Genomic DNA, 21137 nt, shown 5'->3' with positions numbered 1-21137 from the left:
ATTAGGGATGATTTAGGCTGTCCCCCTCCTATTTTACCTCTTCATTGGCTTTGGTATGGGGAGGATGGTGGAATTAGTTACTTAAATAACACATACAGTAAATGGTCCTATATGAACCTTTTAGCCCAGAAGTGCCCATACTAATGTGAGGACTACTTTGAGTGGTGTTGCCCCATTATGATCTACATCCATTATAGCATTGTTAGCATTCTGTTCCATGGAAAATATTATTTAAATATGATATTGAGTTAGGAGAGCATTTGTATTGCTACATTTAAAATAACAACTATTTCTTATGAAACCATAACAGAATTAATATCTGAATGAAAAAATTAAACAGGAGGGTGATTTAGTCAAACTGTTTGTTGACAGTGTCTTGAGATCTACTGATCACCAGCTAAAGAACTACTGGTAGATCCCAATCTACCTTTTGGGCACCCCTGCTATAGCCATTCTGCTGGGTGACACCTTAATGGCAGGGGTACCTAAACAAATGCAAAGGTCTTGCAATACCACCTTCAACCAGATACATTTGAAACTTTTGCATGCTCTCCCTTGGAAGGTAAGATTTTTATGATTAGATTCATATGTCTTTTCATGCATGTTCTGATTGTGTGTGGAGTAAAGCACATTTCTTTCCTTGGATACACTATAGAGGTTGCATTGGGATAGTGCTTAAGTGTCCCTAGTGCTGGTTTGTGTAAAGCTTTCTTTTTCTTTCTTTAAGTTTCAAAGTGAGGGGTAACATTGCTGAAATTCTTGATTAACACTATATAAAACTTAAACAATAATTCTTTTATGCATATATTCATATTCAAAGGTATAATAATGGTATAGGATATCACATTAAAACTACATGCCATTGTCAACAGCTAAAGATAAAGCCTGTGTAAATCTAAATACTGCTGCTCTCTAAAAGAAAAAAAAATCCCAGTTAAACAGATGACATGTTTCTCTGCATCCAAAATAAACATGAGACCCTACACAGAAAGGCAAAAAAACTAATTTTAAGACCAGGGAAAAAGAAATGATCAAAGCATGTTTTTCTCTATACTGTAGCCAACACAAAAATGGCTTAATATTTATAGAGATAATGATTAACTTAGATTTTTCCCAATTTAAAAATTAAGATTAGGGAATGCATTATAACATATTTCTCACTAAACTAGGGTTACAGAAGGATCTCATCAAAACAGCTCCCACAATGACATTCTGAGAAATGAGCGATGTAGCAGAGAACCCCCACTGTTTAAAGCACTGGAAATAAGTGGCCAAAATCCTTTTTATGCATCAACAGAAGTGACAACCTTTTCACAGTGCTCCAGTGATGCAGCATCCTCCCCCCTGGACCCCTGCACAGGAAAATCATGCAGGTGAGGGTAAGCCTCAAGCAGGCAAATGCATCTGTTTTCAAGTATGAGGCACAATTGTGGCAGATGCAACTTGTAGTGCAATGGCAATTAAACTGGAATTACGTGAGAAAATGTTGCATTATGGGTAAAAATTTGTGATGAGCAAGATTTTTCGGTAGGCATGGATTTGCTGTAAAAATTTTAGCTGCAACAAAAAATGCAAAAAAGGTCTATTGGACCGTGCCCAGTGCTGCGAAAAAAGATTGCGACTTCAATGCATTTCATACATTTTTCACTGATATTTTTTATGAACTTATCAGTAAAGCTAAATGGGACAAAATAAGGTCTATAGCGGCTGAATAATTTGTTATATCCAGCTTACCATTTTAAAGAATCATTTACAACCCATAAGTGCTGCGGTTGTTGCATGAAAAAATAATTCATTAAAAGTACTTAAGCCTCTCTGTACCTCTGCATTCTGTGCTTTTTTGTTCATTCTTAAAATCATGCACAATTGCACCTATTAATACAGAAGAACCCTGGAGGAAGACTCAAAGTTGGCAGTAGTAATTTCAGTCCTGAATGCCGGAACTTGTAATTGTGTCCAAAATAGCCCTTTGCACACTGTACATGACCCCTATTGGTCTGGAAAATCCAATACAGCGCGCACTTTCACGGATCAGCAGACAGCGGTGGTTTTAAAAGGCTTTATTTCCCTAACAATTCATTTAACACGTTTCGTGTGTCATCACACGTACTCATAGGCAAAGTTAAAACATACAAATCCTTGATTAAAAAGGTACTGGGAGTAGGCGTCACACCTGACGTATTTCCTCCCACTCTTAAACCTATCAGGGATAATCGCACATAACATCCATTCCATGTCAATTCGCTTTTAACTTTAAATACACAGCAGCATAATCATTATAAGCTCTTTCTTAAAAAATATATATGTCTCTGATGTGTGCATTCATTATATATTTTGAGGATAACTATTTCTATTGAATTAATTACATGTAATTTCATCGTACATTCACAGCAGTATAATTCATTATAAAATATTTCTTAAAACCATCAAATCTATACTTTCATTCAACCCTGGAGGATGACAGTGGCAGTAGTAATTTCAGTCCTGATTGCTAGAAGTTGTACTTGTGTCCAAAATAGCACTTTGCACACTGTGCATGACCCCTATTGGTCTGGAATTCCAACTTTTAAGATATGACTCAAGCTGCTAATTATATATCGGATATATGGTCTTCCCTTCTATAAAACAGAAATGTCCAAGTCCCAATCTCTGATTTTGCTTAAAACATCGTCCATCATTTCTTAAGCATCTCTATTAATGGTATTTACTAGCGATGCATCAAATCCATTAAAAGTATAGGATCCGTTATTTGGAACCCTGTTATGCAGAAAGCTCCAAGTTATGGGAAGGCTATCTCCCATAGACTCCATTTTAAACAAATAATTAACATTTTTAAAAAGCTTCTCTTCACAAGACTCTCCAGCACAGTAGTCAGGGTCAACATGTTTTCATGTCTATATCTAATTCTCACTCCACCTTTTGTTACAGCTCTTACCAAAAATGCTTCTACCATGTTCTTCTGATGCACCATGTTCTCTCAGCACATACTATTTCATGCACACTTTCTGCTCCTAATCAGAACCTATACATCAGAGATGTATCATAAAAACATCTTCCACATCACTTAAGACTTTATCCGCATAGAACAGACAACTTGAAGACATTCCTGCCGATGAAACAGAAAATGAAACCGAGGCAAAAGTTTACATTTCAACATCTCACTGACATAACTAAATGACTAAAATAAATGCCCCTAGTGTCTTTGTCAAGGGGTTTGTAAAGATGTTGGTGAAGCTCCATCCTAGAAGACTCATCACCAGTTAGTACTACATTTCTTTCCAGTGGTATCTTACAGAAGTGAGTGGATACATGCATCTTTGTAAAATGTATTTATAAGATTTTTGTTGAAATAAAAAAGGTCACTATAAAAGCGTGGATTGTGGTGTGTGGTTTAGTTATGTAATGTGTAAAGTTTAGACAAACTGTTCTCCAGTAAACCCCACTGACATTCAACTCAGAGCATTTCAGAGCATTCTGGATAACTTGTGTTTCTTCAATAGAGATTTAGGGGGTTATGTAATAAAAGGCACTAAGTTTGCCCAGGAGCAGTAACCCTTAAAAACCAATAGGATGTTTGCTTTTAAACAGGTGACCAGTAATACTGCCTTCTGATTGGTTGCTATGGGTTACTGCTCCTGGGCAAACTTAGTGCCTTTTTATACATTACCCCCTATATCTGGTATTAATAATATATCTGGTATTAAAATATATCAGGACCTGGAGTTTTCAGATAAGGGATCATTCTATCATTTAAATTCACATTCTTAAAGGATAACTGAACCCCCCCAATTAAGAAAAGCCCCTTCCTACTAACCTAGATAGTTCCCCATCCCTGCTTCCCCCTCCCTGCATACTTCAAAAGCCCTGAAAATGTCCCTAAAATATATCAGTGCAGAGTAAGCGCAGCGGAGCTTGTGGGCGCCATCTTCATCTGTAATAGAGCGCATGCGCAGTTGGAGCAGTCTTTCGGTTTGTACCGACTTTGCATGTGCCGGAAATTGCTGAAGAGGACCCAAATTGCTGGAGTACACAAATTGCTGAAGAGTACCCGAAGAATTCCAAAGATCCGGAAGATGGCACCCACTAGCTCCTCTGCGCTTTCTCTGCAGTGATAATTTGATTGCCTTCAACATTGGACCCTTATACAGGTATGGGATCTATTATCCAGAATGCTCAGGACCTGGGGCTTTCATGATAATGGGTCTTTCCGTAATTTGGATCTTCACATCTTAACATTAAATAAAACCAATAGGCTTGTTTTGCTTCCAATAAGGATTAATTTTATTTTAAGTTGGATCAAGTACAAGGTACTGTTTTATTATTACAGAGAAAAAGGAAATCATTTTTAGAAATTTAAATTATTTGATTATAATGGAGTCTATAGGAGATGGCCTTTCTATCATTTGGAACTTTCTGGATAACGGGTTTCCAGATAACGGGTCCCATACCTGACATAGCTGTTACTTGTTACATGTGTAGCTAGAATTGCACTCTTATATATAGGTCAATGAATGTTAAACACAGCAAACAATATATGACAAAAAAGTCATGGGGGCTCGCTGAGTAACTGCCCTTGTCTGATATGACATGTAATTGCTTTGAAATCAATAAAAAAAAAATTCTACTCAACGATCATTCTATTTCGCCGATTACATCAGCATGTTCACACATGGATTGATTTACTATAAGGTCTATTCCTTTTATCTGTTAGTGTTTCAGTCACACCCAGTAAGTCCTTTACATATTACATTTTAAACTTGTTTAACAAATGCCAATAAAATCCTAATGTGTCTGTACAACATTTTCATTTCTATGTTGCTTTTATTTAATACGTGCTACTGACTGCAAGGGGAAAAAAAGGCATTATCGGTTCAAGAATGAATCTATAAAAGGAAAGGAATGCAGTGTGTCTATAAGCACTTAATACATTTTATATGCTAGAAGATGTTTAAAATGTTACATCCACATTCCTTGCCTACTGTAGGTCATATCTGATTAACAAGCTATCAGCAAGCCAATATGGTATATGCATTCATTTCTTACGACTGACATCATTTAAAACAAAGAAATGCACTGGACATTAGGGCATTTCATATGCAGACACTCAAGATTTTTCAAAGCCTGTCCTGAAGCAACCAGCAATCTTTTCCAATCTGATGTTTCTGCTAAAACATATGAATATAGTTAATCTTTCTTATAGGATCCATAGCATAACATTGGAAACGTTAAACCTCTAATCCAGAGACTTCTCCCATCATAGAGTTAAAAGGCTTGGCATCATGAACTTCTAGTTACTTCATTTTTGATCTTTTAAAATTACCTGAAGTCTAAATGCTTATAACACTAAATATTTCAGTACTGTAAAAATACATCATTCATCTTATGGAATTAAATGAATTGACTTGTACTTACTTATAATTAGAATTTTCTTATACATAATTTGAACTTTGATTTGTTGATGACTAGAAAAAATGTCTTTGTGTTATAACATATTAGTTGGGTATTTGTCCAACTATGTGCAACAAATGGTCAAAGTTGCTTAAGCTATAACAATGACTTTTAGTTACAGTATAATAATAAATTGTCTTATTCCGCTTCTAGGTGTCACCATCTTCTGGTTAACTCTTCTCCAAGTACTTTGACTACCAAGGGTTTTTTTCCCTACTTGTTCGTGTCCTTATCTGGTACTCGCCTATTTAAGTTATTTAGGGATTATTATTAACCTAATCCCTCTCACCTGCACTGCTACTGTGGAAATTGCCTAGGTCCTTTACCTCCCTTGTCAGACTGCTCAGATAGCTAATCTGCTACCATATGTCACCCCTAGAGCAAACGATTACAGGACCAGACTTAATAAGCAACTAAACCCTCTTTCACTTGGTCCTTCTCTGAACTTTTGAACTGATTTTTGGATTTAACTGGATACAGACTACTCATGTTTAAATTTGAGCCAAAAATCCATAATTATTTTATAATTGTTGCCTTAAGCCATATAGAGCTTTGAAGTTGCATAACCTAAAAGGGTTTGGATATGGTTGTGATGAGCACTAATGGTTCAGGCAACATTCTGGTTTAAGTGCATCTCTAATAAGCACCCTACCCCTACAAGATTCTACATTTCTAACAAATTCAAAAATACACAAAAAATAAAGACCAACTGCAGAACTTCAACTTCAAAAAATTAAGTAACCACAGGTAGCATGTAAAAACAACCATCAAACTGTCAGAAAGCCCTACTTATGGCAAGATATAAGTATCAGGCATCTGCCAAGACTGTCATCTACTCAATGCTTTGTGTCTTCAAATGATACAGGAGACAAGCCACAGTGATCTCCCAGTGCCATCAAAGCACCATTACACAGTTACTGATACACAGCATTTATATATTGTGATGTTCTCAGCGGCTGGACCTGGATTACAGGGCTTGCTAAATTCCTAAGTATACTCTATATTATCATGTCTTCCATTTATTGAATGCTGGCATGTTTCTGCATGGTGCTTGTCCCTGACTCATCTGATTCCATGTTATTGGAATATAGTTTGAGCTTCCTATTCCTTAGTGCCCGCTTGTACTGGGGTGACAGTTGGGCCTTAATAAACTATAGGAATAGTGGCCAAATTAACCCTTCTGTGTAAATGCCACCATTATAGGCAAAAGGAAGACTTGGGAGCTGTATATTAACTGGAGGACCAAAGAGTCTTGCATAAGTAAGTAATAGCTTTATTTACAATCAATAGTATAGCTTACCCAGTTCTCTCAGTAGTTTACACAGTCTCTAATATTAGAGTGGTGTCCAACCTCCTGTTGTGATTGCTTACCTTGTGTAAGCTTTAAAATGTATCAGTACTGCGATGAACTGCCCCTGCATTGTTCACACATTAAATTCAGTTAGTAAGTGCATAAATTCACAAGTGACTGGTCTCAGCAAAGTGCCAGCCTATGAAATATGACTAGAGGTAAATACATAGGAACCACAGTAAGGGATTTATTGTAATGTTTTGTGTATTGTAAAGGTAGGTCAGCGTTTCAGACCTGAGTCCACCAGCACAACTGGATATGACCACAATTGAGTGCCAATGGCTGTATATCCCAACAGCATTAAAAAGCTGAGACGTTTACAGCAGGCTTGTAAACTCATAGTTTGTGGCTTTTGCTGGTCACTTATTTCAAAGCAAACATTTTGTGGCTACCTGATTGAAAGCAAGTATTGTCTGGCTGCTCAATTAGTGGCTAACAGATAACACCATTATGTTCTACAGAACCTATCTGCTATCTATTATTTATATAAACATTAATTTTACCAGTGCAGGGCAACACTGCATTTTATTTTTATAACTTTAAATCATTTTCGATTTTTGATGTTACTGTTCCTTTAAGTATTCTAAAATAGAAAAAAATATGTTGGTGACCACAACCAAATTACAAGGGGTTATATTGTAAACATTTGACGTTTGCTCTGTTTAATTACTAATAGCAACCAATGAGAATTATCATTTGCTGGATATCTATTTTAATGCAAAACATTATTTCTGCCAGTCTTTCTCTTAGACCATACCTAATGAAACCTGTTCTCCTGATTCTGCGAGCATTGGGTATACACTTAACCTTGACTAAGGAACTGCCTACTGTTATGGATACTTTTTAAGAACCTTTTAAAGCAAAGTCCTGAAAAATCTACCACAACATCCAGTATTTGTTTTACACCAAATTATTTCCCCTGCTATGTGTAATTTTTCACACTAGCATTGCATAGAATCCTGTTCTGCTCTGGTTATGTTAAACATTTCCTAAAGTGTATAGAAATCTTTTTTGCAACCAAAAGCTTTGTGAAGCACAGTTCAAGGGAAAAATAATGAATGCATAATTGAGTCACAAAAGGGTAGGCTTCATAACTGCCTTTCTAGATGGGTTTTATGGCATTAACAAAGGCAAAATATAATTAGGGACATTTCTTCATTTCTCACTGATCGATTGCAGTAAATCATTAATAATCTGCCCCATAGAGTTTCATAGAAAGGAAGCAACCTAATGTAACTTTTAATGTTTTTTCTACGTAGTGTCAGAAACAAAGTATTCTGCCATTTCCAGCTTAAGTTAACTAATTTGCTCGTTGTAATGGCACTGTACTGAAAAGATTAGATGGCATGATATTGTGTAAAATGTATTTACCGTACACTGCGTGATGATAAGATGTAAACGAATACCTGAAGGTCAGAGCATTGAAGGAGAAAAGAAAAAGATAAAATAATGGCAGCTCAGTACCTGCCATTTGAGCAGTAGAAACCAGGCTATGAATAAATGGGAGTCTTTGTAATGCTAGACACAGCCCTGTTATTCCTCGAGGAGCAAATGTTCTGCAGAAACAGACCCTTCAGTTTAAGAGAGCATTATCACTTTAGAAGAGAAAGATAGATGTGTCCAAATTAAACTGCTTAATTAGTCTTAAAGGGAACATGATATGGATCATAACATACAGTACAAACCATACTCAAAGCCCAGTTCAGGTGCCTGTACATTAAACAGGAGGTCAAGATAAAATATCCTAAAGCATAAAAATCCCTTCTCTCCTAGGTGCCCAACTTGGAGTTACACACTCAACTGATTTGTTGTACGGAAATAATAAAACACACACTGTTAGTCACAAGTCCGGAGTTAAACTCGTCTCCTCCTGATGTGGAGCCTGATATTTCCCCCACAAAGGCATCATTTCACTCTGCAGGATACTCTTTCAGCGTTTGCCACTGTTTTTGTTTTTGTATTAATTTCCTATTTTCCTGACGTATTTCCTTTGACCAACACTTTCTGAAGCCTTTTTTTAGAAGAAGGATCTTACAGGCTGTGTTCCCCCCAGTCAGGTACAGATCAAACACAAGGATGCAAAGAGCTGTACTGTGCAGCTAAAACTGATTCATTATAAAGTCTACCTTATGCTTTCATCAAGAAAGAATTTTGCATGCTATTTATTTGTTGGGATGGTGAACTGTAAGTGGTATTTAATCACCAAAAGTCTAAACAGTTCCTAAATCAAGTTGATTTTTATAAAATATTTAGCATTTTAGCACAAACACACAATCTAGCCAGATGCACAAGGAAAGCACTCCAGCTGCTACAGAATTACAACTCCTGGACTGGGCTGGGAGGATGCTGCAGGGAGTCATTCTATCATTACCTGTGTTTTAGGATTTTACCTAAAAAAGTTTGCACCCGTGTGATTGATAAATAAAGTCTATCACCCATTGTCAATATAAGGCACTAAGTTTTGCCAGGAGCAGTAACCCATAGCAACCAATAAGATGCTGGAATTTAAAGAAGTGATGGGTAAATTCTGCCTGCTGATTGCTGTGGGTTACTGCCCATGTGCAAACTTACTGCCTTTTATTACATAACCCCATATGTTGTATTTATCTATGGTACATCATACAACACATTAAGATACGTTTCACTACTACATTTCTAATTTAATACTTATTTCATATTCAGAAGATATATATATATATATATATATATATATATATATATATATTTAAATCCTCTATTTTAGTATTCAAGCAATTCTTAGGGGGAGAGGCATCAAAGGTCGAGGTGAATTTTCGAATTATAAAAAATTTGAACTTCAAGCTATTTTTTGTGTACTTCGACTAGGGAATAGTCCAAATTCGATTCAAATTTGAAAATTCAAATATCAAAATTTATCATGTACTGTAAAATTTGAATTTGACCATTTTCCATCTAAAAACTGCTGAATTGCTGTTTTAGCCTGTGGAGGACCTCCTAGAACCTATTTGGAGTCAATTGGATGACTTTAAAAAATCAAAGTTTTTTTTTGGAATTCAATTGAATGCACTTTTACCAGGCCCGGATTTGCGGCAGGGCCGCATAGGCCCGGGCCTAGTGCGGCAAAAAAATAGGGGCGGCATGCCGCCCAGCCGCACTATTGGGACGCGTGCGTCCCCATTCAATTACAGCAGCTGAGCCGGCGCGCTGGGAAGGGGAGGTGAGGTGGGCACTAGGACCGCGCGGCCGCCTGGTCGGACCGCGCGCCCTAGGGGCGCCCCACATTGAAATCCGGCGCTGACTATTACTTCGATTTGTACAATTCGAATTCAGAGTAATACAGACATATTTGGCCAAAAAAAACCTTCGACTTAAATTTTGGTTGTTCTTTTTGAATTCAAAAATGTTCAGATTCGAAGTACGACCCTTGATAAATATGCCCCTTAGTGTGAATACTCACTAAATGGTATGTTTGCTGTATGTATGCCAATTCCCACAGCGGTACTACTTTACTACTACTGTAGTATGAAAGCCAAAAAAGGAAGTATTATAAATGCAGGAACAAAAGTGCTGTCTATAAAGGGGTTGTTCACCCTTATATTTTCTTTTAGAATGAAGTAGATATTCTAAGATAGTTTGAAACTAGTTTGCACTTTTTATTATTTGTGAGTTTTGAGTTATTTAGCATTTTATTCAACATCTCTCCAGTTTGCAATTTTAGCTATCTGGTTGCTAGGGTCCAAATTACCCTAGCAACCATGCATTGATTTGAATAAGAGACTAGAATATGAATAGGAGACAACAACAATAAATTTGCAGCCTTACAGAGCATTTGTTTTTTTAGACGGAGTCACTGACCCCTTTTGAAAGCTGGAAAGAGTTAGAAGAAGGTAGCAAAAAAAAAGAAAAAATGAAGGTCAATTGAAAAGTTGCTTAGAATTAGCCATACTAGAATATACTAATATAAAAGAATAATGATACTAATATTTACTCTTAGTCCAATACAAATGAGGTTTTATCCGTTAAAAAACATGCCAGTGTACACCTTACAAAATGTATTTGCAAAATCAGTAAAGAGTCATCAAACAACAGGAACAGAAATGGAACCACCCCAATTGATACTGAGATCTCCAGAGTTTGTGTTTGAAATTGACAAACTGATAAATTCTAAGGACTACATGAAAAACATGTCACCACACACATGTCCCATCACAGATGTAAGCGTCTGTGTTACAGACATGGATACGAATGCATAGGTATGTTCAGTGTTTAGCCCAGAACAAGGGTGTAGACTGACCTTTGGTGCATACTGTATGCAGAGCAGGTGATCAAAAGATCAGTTATTGCTCTTAAGTAGAGAGGCATTTAGATTAATAGGGAAGAAATTTAAAAATATAGAAAGGTTCATATTTATTTTCCAGCAAAGTGGGCCTCCCTCGTTGTACAACTGGTGTATGGTCCAGCATGGGATCTACTAACATGTTTAATTTAGATGGGTTGAACAACAAAAGTTATTATACAGGTATGGGACCTGTTATTCAGAATGTTTGGGACCTGGGGTTTATGTAATTTGGATCTCCATAGTTTAGCTCTACAAGAAAGTCCTTTAAACCCAATAGGATTGTTTGGTTCCAATAAGGATAAATTATATCTTAGTTAGGATCAAGAACAAACTACTGTTTTATTATAACAGAGAAAAAGGAAATCATTTTTAAAAAATGGAGACTGCCTTCCCGTATTTCAGAGCTTTCTGAATAACGGGTTTCCAGATAACGGATTGCATACCTATATTATATAAAGCATGATATGCCAGTAAAACCTAGTACCCTATCAGAAATATACACCAACACCAATATAAAATCTCACAACAAAGCACATGTCTGTTTGTTTGCTTGTTGTTTTTTTTTTGCTCCATCACATTAGATTTAGAAAGTCTTCTGTCTGCAAATAGCAATGCAAGAAATTACTGAAATACTTGTCTGCTGAACCCTGTTACTGACCTCAAGATATACTGGATAACATACACTGGAGTCAGCACTACAAACCTGAGATGGCAGTTATGTAATTTGCACACAAGACTTTGCCCAGCAAGTGTAAGGCCAATTATAGCAGCAAAACTGTACATATTTGTTTCTAAGATAAAAGCATGTATTCATAGCTTTCAGTAGAGTAAATGAGAAAAATGCTGCTAATAACAAAGAGCAGACATGTGGGAGGGTGATTTAACTTAAATGATAGACCTGACTGTGACACTCCTTTAAGGAATTACTGTGCATGAATTGTGCATAATACACCAAGACATTGTTAGACATTGTAAATATAAACATTCATATTTTGTTGAAAAAGGACACAAAACTTGAGTAACCCCCTTATATAACTGACTACTGCTTATATTCCAATCTCATTTCTGTCTCACAAGGACCGAACATGGGGTAGCTGTAGTTTCCATGTTAACCATGTTTAGCTCAAGAAATAACAAAAAACATTATAAAATGTTTAAAAAAATATGCAAAAAATATGTTTAGCAGAGGACCTATTCATGAAACTCATGTTGAAAATGGAATATACTGCTCTTTGAAAACTTGTGTGCAGAAGCCCAAATAATGTTGCCCTTGATCTAGAGCCTCTATACCTCTGTGGCATGCCATTATTGCATTGGGCTCTCAAATAATAATTTAGTTAGTATTTAATAAAGGGTGCAACGCTTGCTATGAGTCTAGTCATCTTCAGCAACCAACCAACAGGTAGAATGTATTGATCACTTGACTTAAAGCAAACACCTTATTAGTTGCTATGAGTCATTGCACCTGGACAGACTTTATAATTACATATGGGGGTTAGCATCAAAGGGCTGCTGTGATCGTGGGATTGATCAGCAGCTACTATGACAGTGGTACATTGCACTCATTGCTGTGGGATATTCAAGTCTTGTGTGAAATATGTTTCACATTTCTCTTCTAACACAAAGCTGGAAATGAACCAAAGAAAGATGTCAGCTGATTTCAAGAAAATGTTCTCTTTAAACATTTCTGTGAGCATGTGCCTTATTTTAAGCAACATTATGTATAAACAATCTGATTAATGTTTCATTTGCATGTTGCTGATTTCCTGATGGAATCACTAATTGCAACCAGTTAATCCACAAGTGTGTGTTTATACGTATTCTGATTGGTACATCAGAATTAGTCCTACACATATACATATATATACTGTAATATATATATATATATATATATGCACAATAATTGGGCGCCAGTGGTTCTTTATGCTTAACCAGAAAACATATTTTATTAAACAACTTCATCCACATAAGAGTTCATAGAAATCAACAGGAAAATAAAGTAACAGAGGATAGTATATACTCACAAGCACCAATGATCAGCATAGTCTCTGCAGGCAGGTGAACATACACAGGAGCAATTGAAGGTACACCCAGCTTTCAGCCTTTTCCCTAAATGGAACCCAGGGGAATCTCTACATTCCTAAATCTATACACTTAGTCCCTACTTCTGGGTAATTAGTACCTGGGATCTTAATCCCTATGACTCTCCCTGTCGGAGCCTTAGACTGCTCAACTAAATAACCTGTCTGTCACTCCTAGAGTGACCTATTACAGAGTATAGCTTATCCTTTACTAAGCCTAATGTACCTAGGTTCCACTACCCATTCCATTCCTGCTCACTCAGGTAAGGGCTAAGCAAAGGACCTCAAGCACATGGTTACCTAGACCTTTATACTATAGCATAGTGCCATCTACTGGTCACTTTGGAACTCCAGGGGCTTAGCTTAAAGGAATTTTTCAGTGTAAAAATAAAAACTGGGTAAATAGATAGACTGTGCAAAATAAAAAATGTTTCTAATATAGTTAGTTAGGCAAAAATGTAATGTATAAAGGCTGGAGTGACTGGATGTCTAACATGTCAGTCAGAACACTACTTCCTGCTTTTCAGCTGTCTTGGTTTACACTGACTGGTTACCCTGGCTACCAGAGAGTAACCAATCAGAGACTTGAGCGGGGGCCACATGGGTCATATCTGTTGCTTTTGAATCTGAGCTGAATGCTTAGGGTCAATCACAAACTCACTGAACAGAAATATACCATGTGGCCCCCCTTCAAGTCGCTGACTAACTCAGAGTTATAGAGCTGAAAAGTAGGAAGTTGGATTCTGGCTGTTTTATTAGACATCTGTTCACTCCAGCCTTTATATATTACATTTTTGGCTAACTAACTATATTAGAAACATTTTTTAATTTGCACAGCCTATCTATTTGCACAGTTTTTATTTTCACACTGAACTAATCCTTTAAAGCAGAATAATGAAATAGGTCCCCATTAGGCACCAATATAATCTATAACACTGGGGATTTGCCTGCCAATATTATTAAGGGTGGCTAATTTACCAGAGGCAAGATAAACCAAGAACATGAAGCCTACAATAGCCACAGGTGAAACAGCGGTATTCCCAAAAGATAATCCAAGTGTAATTCCCTGCTTTCAACAGATAAATGAATTGTGATCAACACAGTCCTTTCTGCAGCAATCAAAAAAAGCATGTCTGCTGTTGGGCTAAGACTATGCCAATCCAAGTGAGCTATGCAGATGCAAGGCAGATGGCTCACTGAATGATGTTCATTTGTTTTTATCCATTTGCTCTGAGGCAAGATCAGGTCCAGTTGGCCTGCACATAATGAATGGATTCAATTCACAATAATACTGTTTAACCAATTATTTGAGTGTATGCAGCCCACTATTAATAGCAGATAACTGAGCTTTAACAATGTTCATTTTTTCACAAACATTAAAGTAGGGATGCACCGAATCCATTATTTTGGATTTGGCCGAATCCCCGAATCCATCTTGGAAGATTCGCCTGAATACTGAACCGAATCTGAATTTGCATATGCAAATTAGGGACGGGAAAGGAATAAGTGGGAAAAAATTGGTCTGCTTCCTTGTTTTGTAACAAAAAGTCACGTGAAATCCCGCCATATGCAAATTAGGATTTGGATTCGGTTCGGCCAGGCACAAGGATTCAGCCAAATCCGAATCCTGCTGAAAAAAGCAGAATCTTGGCCGAATCCCGAACCAAATCCTGGATTCGGTGCATCCCCACATTAAAGTACAAAAGGTCCAGAGCTATTACAAATGCTAACAAAGCTATAATGAGAGATTAATCTTAAGAAGAATGGCAGAGGATAGTCCATTAGCTCATATGCTGTCAGTTACTATGAACTGAAAGCCTTTCCATAATTCGCAGCTTCCTGAATAACGGGTTTCCAGATAACGAAATTTGAAATCTAAATATCTGTGTGATATAACACTATGTAAATGTGAACATATGGCTGTTTAATATACAAATAATAACTTATATGATAACGGCTTCCTTGAAACAATCTAGCCACAATGTCTACTATTGTTCTATCACCCCATAGCTGTGCTGACATGACACGGTGTAAGTAACTAGAAGATGTGGTGGTTTATTTAATGTCATACTATCAGTACTAAGATATACTCTAAGATGGCGGCGCGTACACATCGCGAGGCTCAGCGTCTCTCCAGTTTCTGTAGTTTTGCGGTATTTTTCCTGCTCATTTCGGTGCTGTTCGTACAGAATAGTCATGCTTTAACATCGTACACCCGACAAGAGCTTCTGGATATTGGTTTTTGCACTTCTGACAGTTTTATCAGTAACCTTCGACTCGTCCCTGAGATCGCCAGAACACCTGAGGCCGCGCACTCCACCCGACTGGGCGGAAGTGCTCGAAGGCGGCTGCGAGACCGCAAACAAAGACGGGGGAAACGCGGAGGGCTAAGAGCTAAGCTAAAGCTAACACCACACCGGCTCTCTTTGCCCAGCATTTTTCTCGCCAATGTACGATCACTGGTGAACAAAATGGATGAGATTCGACTCCGGATTAACCACAGCAAGAAACTCTGGAATTGTAATGTTATGATTTTCACCGAAACATGGCTAAACAGTGGAATACCGGACAATGCTATTGCTCTAGCTGAGCTCCACACTTTCCGGTCAGACAGAACGGCAGTCGACTCCGGTAAGACCAGAGGGGGAGGATTGTGCATTTATGTTAACAAAGCTTGGTGCACGAACTCTGTTATCGCTGGGAGACACTGCTCAGTTAACCTAGAGTTTCTCATGGTTAAGTGTAGACCATTTTATCTGCCGTGGGAGTTCACATCCACCATCATAACAGCTGCTTACATTCCCCCCGATGCTGATGCCAAGCTTGCTATGAAGGAACTTCATGCAGCCATCAGTAAACAACAGACTGCTCACCCAGAGGCTGCATTTATTGTTGCGGGGGATTTTAATCACTCCAATCTAAAGACAGTACTCCCCAAATTTCATCAAAACATTTCTTGTCACACCAGAGGAAACAAAACTTTGGATCATGTATACACAAACATGGCTGAAGCCTATGCTGTGACCCCCCTCCCCCACTTGGGTCAATCAGATCACCTTTCTTTGTTCCTCACCCCCAAGTACTCCCCCCTCATCAACCGTGAGAAGCCATTAGTGAGGACCATCAAAGTGTGGCCAGCGGAGGCTGACATCACACTCCAGGACAGGTTTCAACACACAGATTGGAGTATGTTTGCTTCCCAGGCCACCTGTGGCTCTCATACGGACATAAATAACTACACTTCCTCTGTTCTGGTCTACATTAACTCCACCATTGACAGTGTTACTACCCAGAAACAGATCACTATATACCCAAATCAGAAGCCTTGGATGAACAAGGCGGTGCGTCTCTTGCTAAAGGCACGTAACACTGCCTTCAGGTCAGGTGATGCACAGGCCTACAGGACTTCCAGGGCAAATTTGAAGAGGGGCATCAAAAAGGCCAAGCACTGCTACAAATTAAAGCTAGAGGATCACTTTTCCAACGCTGACCCTCGACGCATGTGGCAGGGCATTCAGGCCATTACAGACTACAAACCCAGCAACTCCACCACAACCACTAATCGGCTTTCTGAATGAGCTTAATGACTTTTACGCTCGCTTTGAAAGAGACAACAACCATCCAGCTACCAGGATTTCTCCCTCAACCGACCACTCAACCATCATACTGGCCTCTTCAGATGTTTGTACTGCACTGAGCCGGATCAACGCGTGCAAGGCTGCTGGACCAGACGGTATCCCTGGACGCGTACTTAGAGCGTGTGCAGAGCAGCTCGCCTGGGTATTCACAGACATTTTTAACATGTCTCTTGCCCAGGCAGCTGTTACAACATGCTTTAAGTCCACCTCCATTGTGCCAGTGCCAAAACACTCTAGCCCATCGTGCCTAAACGACTACCGCCCTGTAGCACTCACACCCATTATCATGAAGTGCTTCGAGCGGTTAGTATTGTCACATCTGAAAGACTCTCTCCCATCAACTCTGGACCCTCACCAGTTTGCTTATCGCAGCAATAGGAGCACAGAAGATGCAGTCTCTTTAGCATTGCACTCTGTGCTCTCACACTTGGACAATAAAAACACTTATGCACGGATGCTGTTTGTTGACTTTAGCTCAGCATTCAATACTGACATACCCTCTAAGTTAATCACTAAACTTAGAGCCCTGGACATTAATTCCTCATTTTGCAACTGGATTATGGACTTTCTGACCAACAGACCACAGCATGTCAGGTCAGGCCACATCTGCTCCACTAACATCACACTCAACACTGGTGTACCACAGGGCTGTGTGCTGAGCCCCTTCCTCTACTCCCTCTTAACCCACGACTGCAGACCTGTAAATGGATCTAACACCATTATTAAGTTTGCAGACGATACCACGGTGATTGGTCTCATCAGCAACAATGATGAGACTGCCTACAGGGAAGAGGTCCAGCATCTAGCCACTTGGTGCACGGACAATAATTTGCTCCTTAACACCACCAAGACCAAGGAGCTCATTGTGGACTTCAGGAAGAAGAAGAGAAGTGGCTCCCATGATCCCATCCACATAAACGGGATGGCTGTTGAACCTGTGTCATCCTTCAAGTTCCTGGGAACCCACATCTCGGAGGACCTGTCCTGGACTACCAACACCTCCAGCCTGGTCAAGAAAGCTCACCAGCGCCTCTTCTTCTTAAGAATACTAAAGAAAAACCAGCTGTCCTCAGCCATCCTAGTGAACTTTTATCGCTGCACAATAGAGAGCATCCTGACCAGCTGTGTCACAGTGTGGTATGGGAGCTGCCCTGTTCCTGAGCGCAAGGCGTTGCAGGGGGTGGTAAAAACTGCCCAGCGCATCACAGGAATTCCACTTCCATCCATTGAGGACATCCAGAAGAAGCACTGTCTTCGTCGAGTGTTCTTAAGGACTCCTCTCACCCTGCCCACAGACTGTTTTCTCTTCTGCCTTCAGGCAGGCGTTTCAGGTTACACCGGACAAGAACCAGCAGACTGAGGAACAGTTTCTTTCCTAGAGCTGTCTTCATACTGAACTCTGCACCTTACTGACTCCTTTAAACCCCCCCCACCTTACACTATCCCCATTACCATTGCACATTCAATATTGTTGTACTGCAGCAACCTGTACATTTGTTCATCTGCTTGTAACTACTGATTATAGTTACTACAAACTGTATATTATGTTCATATGACTGTAATCACTCTGTAAATATTATCCAGTTCATTCTTGTACATACCAATTATAATTTATACCTTATCCTGCACTTACTGCTTATTGCACTACTGGTTAGACCTAAACTGCATTTCGTTGCCTTGTACTTGTACTTGTGTAATGACAATAAAGTTGAATCTAATCTAAAAAAAAAAAAAAACTAAGACAAATGTATTAACTTATTGTCTGTTCTTTCATAGTGGATAGGAGTGGGATGGGGGCGGGGGGGGGGGTTTCTTCCTTTCCAAATTGTGTAAGCCGTAGTAATTGTGCTGAGCAAGAAGATCAGGGGAAGTGAAAGGTCAACTTCCCCTTAAAATGTAGATGCATACTTCCCCTTGGGAATGCAACACACAACGTATTGGTTTGACTAGCTGCCAGTCTCAGTGTGCTCCCTTCTGTAGTATAAAATAGAATAACCTTAACCTGATCCCATTGCATTAGAGCACGAGACTGTTGATGTTATTTCCTTACTGTACAGAGTTGCAGGCCATGCAGCATATTTACAAAGGTTCAAATGTAACCCACATCTTACGCTGTCAAAAATTTGCATCAATGCATCAGTATTTTTGTGGCAGCATTGAATATTCGCTTAAAATTGCAGGAGCACAGCCCACTGTGCTAAAATGTTGCTGCCATAAATACTTTGTGTAATTAGCCAACAACTGTAATGGATAATAATGCTGGTGAATTAACACCATAAATCAATAATGCATGTGAGATATTAGCATTAAGGGTATGCTGTAGACTTGCCAAACTGCAGTATCTTCAGAATGGTGGTTCACTAGCCTGGGCCTGGTAACATTTCATTTGCTGAAAAAATACATTGTTGCTGTTGATATATAAAAGTATTTTTAAAGTTTTACGGTGGCATAAGCGCATCTGATGTATGTCTGTTTATGTGCATACAACTTTCTTATACTCATATTATAGTAAATTGTTGATATTGTGGTAAATTTTCATATGGCAAGTTTGTCACATTTGATTTTCCACTATAGTAAATAAGCCCCTATGCTGGAGCTCTACCAACACACTTTAGGACAGCACTGAACTTTTTCTTGCAACAACCCACTTGTATATGAGCCCAAATGATTGCAGTCAAGACCTTATGTCAGAAAGAAAATATACATTGGTGTCAGTCATTCTGTCATAGTTTCAAGAATATCAAAAACAGCAAAACACATATTCACCCCAAATCTCACTCCCAACTGACCTACAAACTAGGCGTTTAGGTTTATCTAGCAGAGCAAATGTAGTGCTGCTCCTGCAATGAAGCAAGGTGTGAACTTTGCTTCAGATGGAAGCGAGCAGACAGTTACCAGGGGCCGCAAAAGCCTCTGGTAACTTTAAAGTTGTTGTTCACTTTTCCTATTCATTCTCCAGTCAATGCAGGGTTCCTAAGATAATTTGGACTGTAGCAACCAGATTGCTGAAATTGCCAACAGGAGAGCTACTGACAAAAAAGTTAAATAACTCAAAAACCACTAATAATAAAAAAGAAAACCAATTGCAATGTGTCTCAATTAACTCAAAGGTGAACAATGCCTTTAATATGAGCCCGAATCCTTGCAGTCCTTTTGTCAGAAAAAAAGTATGGAGCTTGTGGGTGGGCAAAAAGTTCAGAGAGCTAAAGAGAGATAGTGGCGCATATCAGAATAGGTAACACTTCAAAATAATGGACTACAAATATGTCTCGTTAATTGTATGTACTGAAGCATAACATGTTGTTTGTAAAGCCCCAGTCTTTCTGTCCCAGCACTGCATGCAGAACACACAAATCAGTAAGACAATGTGACTTTTATACATTCTGACATTCTACCTTCTATTTTCTCATCCCCTAAACGTGTTCCTCTTTTAAACATAGACTGAGTCAATTCATACTGGTGTCCAGTTACAGCTTGTGCATCTGCTGGAAGATAACAGGGGCCTACAGTGCTCTGCGAAACAGTACAATCTCTATGTAGGACTGCTCTGTAGTACCTTGTTCAGATGTGGGTCACGTGTTATTTCGTAGCCCCTCTTCCTTGTATAATGAAAAGTCTGATTGGCATCCTCATTTTCTGCTTGCTGCTTCTGTTTCTCTGTGTCCTTATGAGAAGACATGGCCAGTCTGGACGCTCTGAAACTTTCTGTTAGTTACAGGGAAATGAAATAAAGAACTGCTTTCTGTAGTGGTTTCTACTGTATGTTCTTGTGCGGCTGCCAGTGCAAAACACTCTAGGTGTGTTTTATTCGTGTGTGTGTGTGTGTGAATGTGGGCAGAGCTGGCTGAGAGAAGATCAGCTGACAGCTCTGGTGTGACAGTAGGGACAGGAGGAGGGATGGGATATGCTGAGTCACAGAGACAAAGCCAAATATCAGATGCAGCAAGCAGTTTGCAGCCTGTTGCTTTTTTACAACCATTAGCCTAAAGTAATCACTTCTGCCTGCTCCAAATGCTTTAGTTGGGGAAAATGTAATGTCACATAAAAGGATTTTCTCATACTACCTTTAAAAAATGCTGTAGGGAGTGTGTGAGTGACATACCTTTATATTACATCTGCCCTTTATTATTTATTTATGTATATATATATATATATATATATATATATATATATATATATATATATATATATATATATATATATATATATAGATATATATCTATCTATCTATCTATATATATATATATATATATATATATATATATATATATATATATATATATATTTAGATTAGGGAATGT

The 21137-nt window shown here is 38.5% G+C and overlaps 1 protein-coding gene across 2 annotated transcripts in view; it reads right to left on the bottom strand.

Moving 5' to 3' along the window:
* Positions 1–21137, bottom strand: part of me1.L (malic enzyme 1, NADP(+)-dependent, cytosolic L homeolog) — a 203176-nt gene that overhangs the window by 137004 nt on the left and 45035 nt on the right. The window contains exon 1 of one of the 2 annotated variants that reach the window (XM_018263440.2): positions 20393–20703. The exons of the other annotated variant lie outside the window; for it this stretch is intronic. Coding sequence (XP_018118929.1) covers positions 20393–20515 — 123 coding nt within the window. The 5' untranslated portion in view covers positions 20516–20703. Of the gene's footprint in view, positions 1–20392; positions 20704–21137 lie in introns of those variants that run through there. 2 annotated transcript variants of the gene reach the window in all.

Source organism: Xenopus laevis, chromosome 5L (assembly GCF_017654675.1).
Source record: "Xenopus laevis strain J_2021 chromosome 5L, Xenopus_laevis_v10.1, whole genome shotgun sequence".
Lineage (NCBI taxonomy): Eukaryota > Metazoa > Chordata > Amphibia > Anura > Pipidae > Xenopus > Xenopus laevis.
The sequence above is the reverse complement of the archived record's forward strand: the minus strand, read 5'-3'. Positions and strand labels throughout refer to the sequence as shown.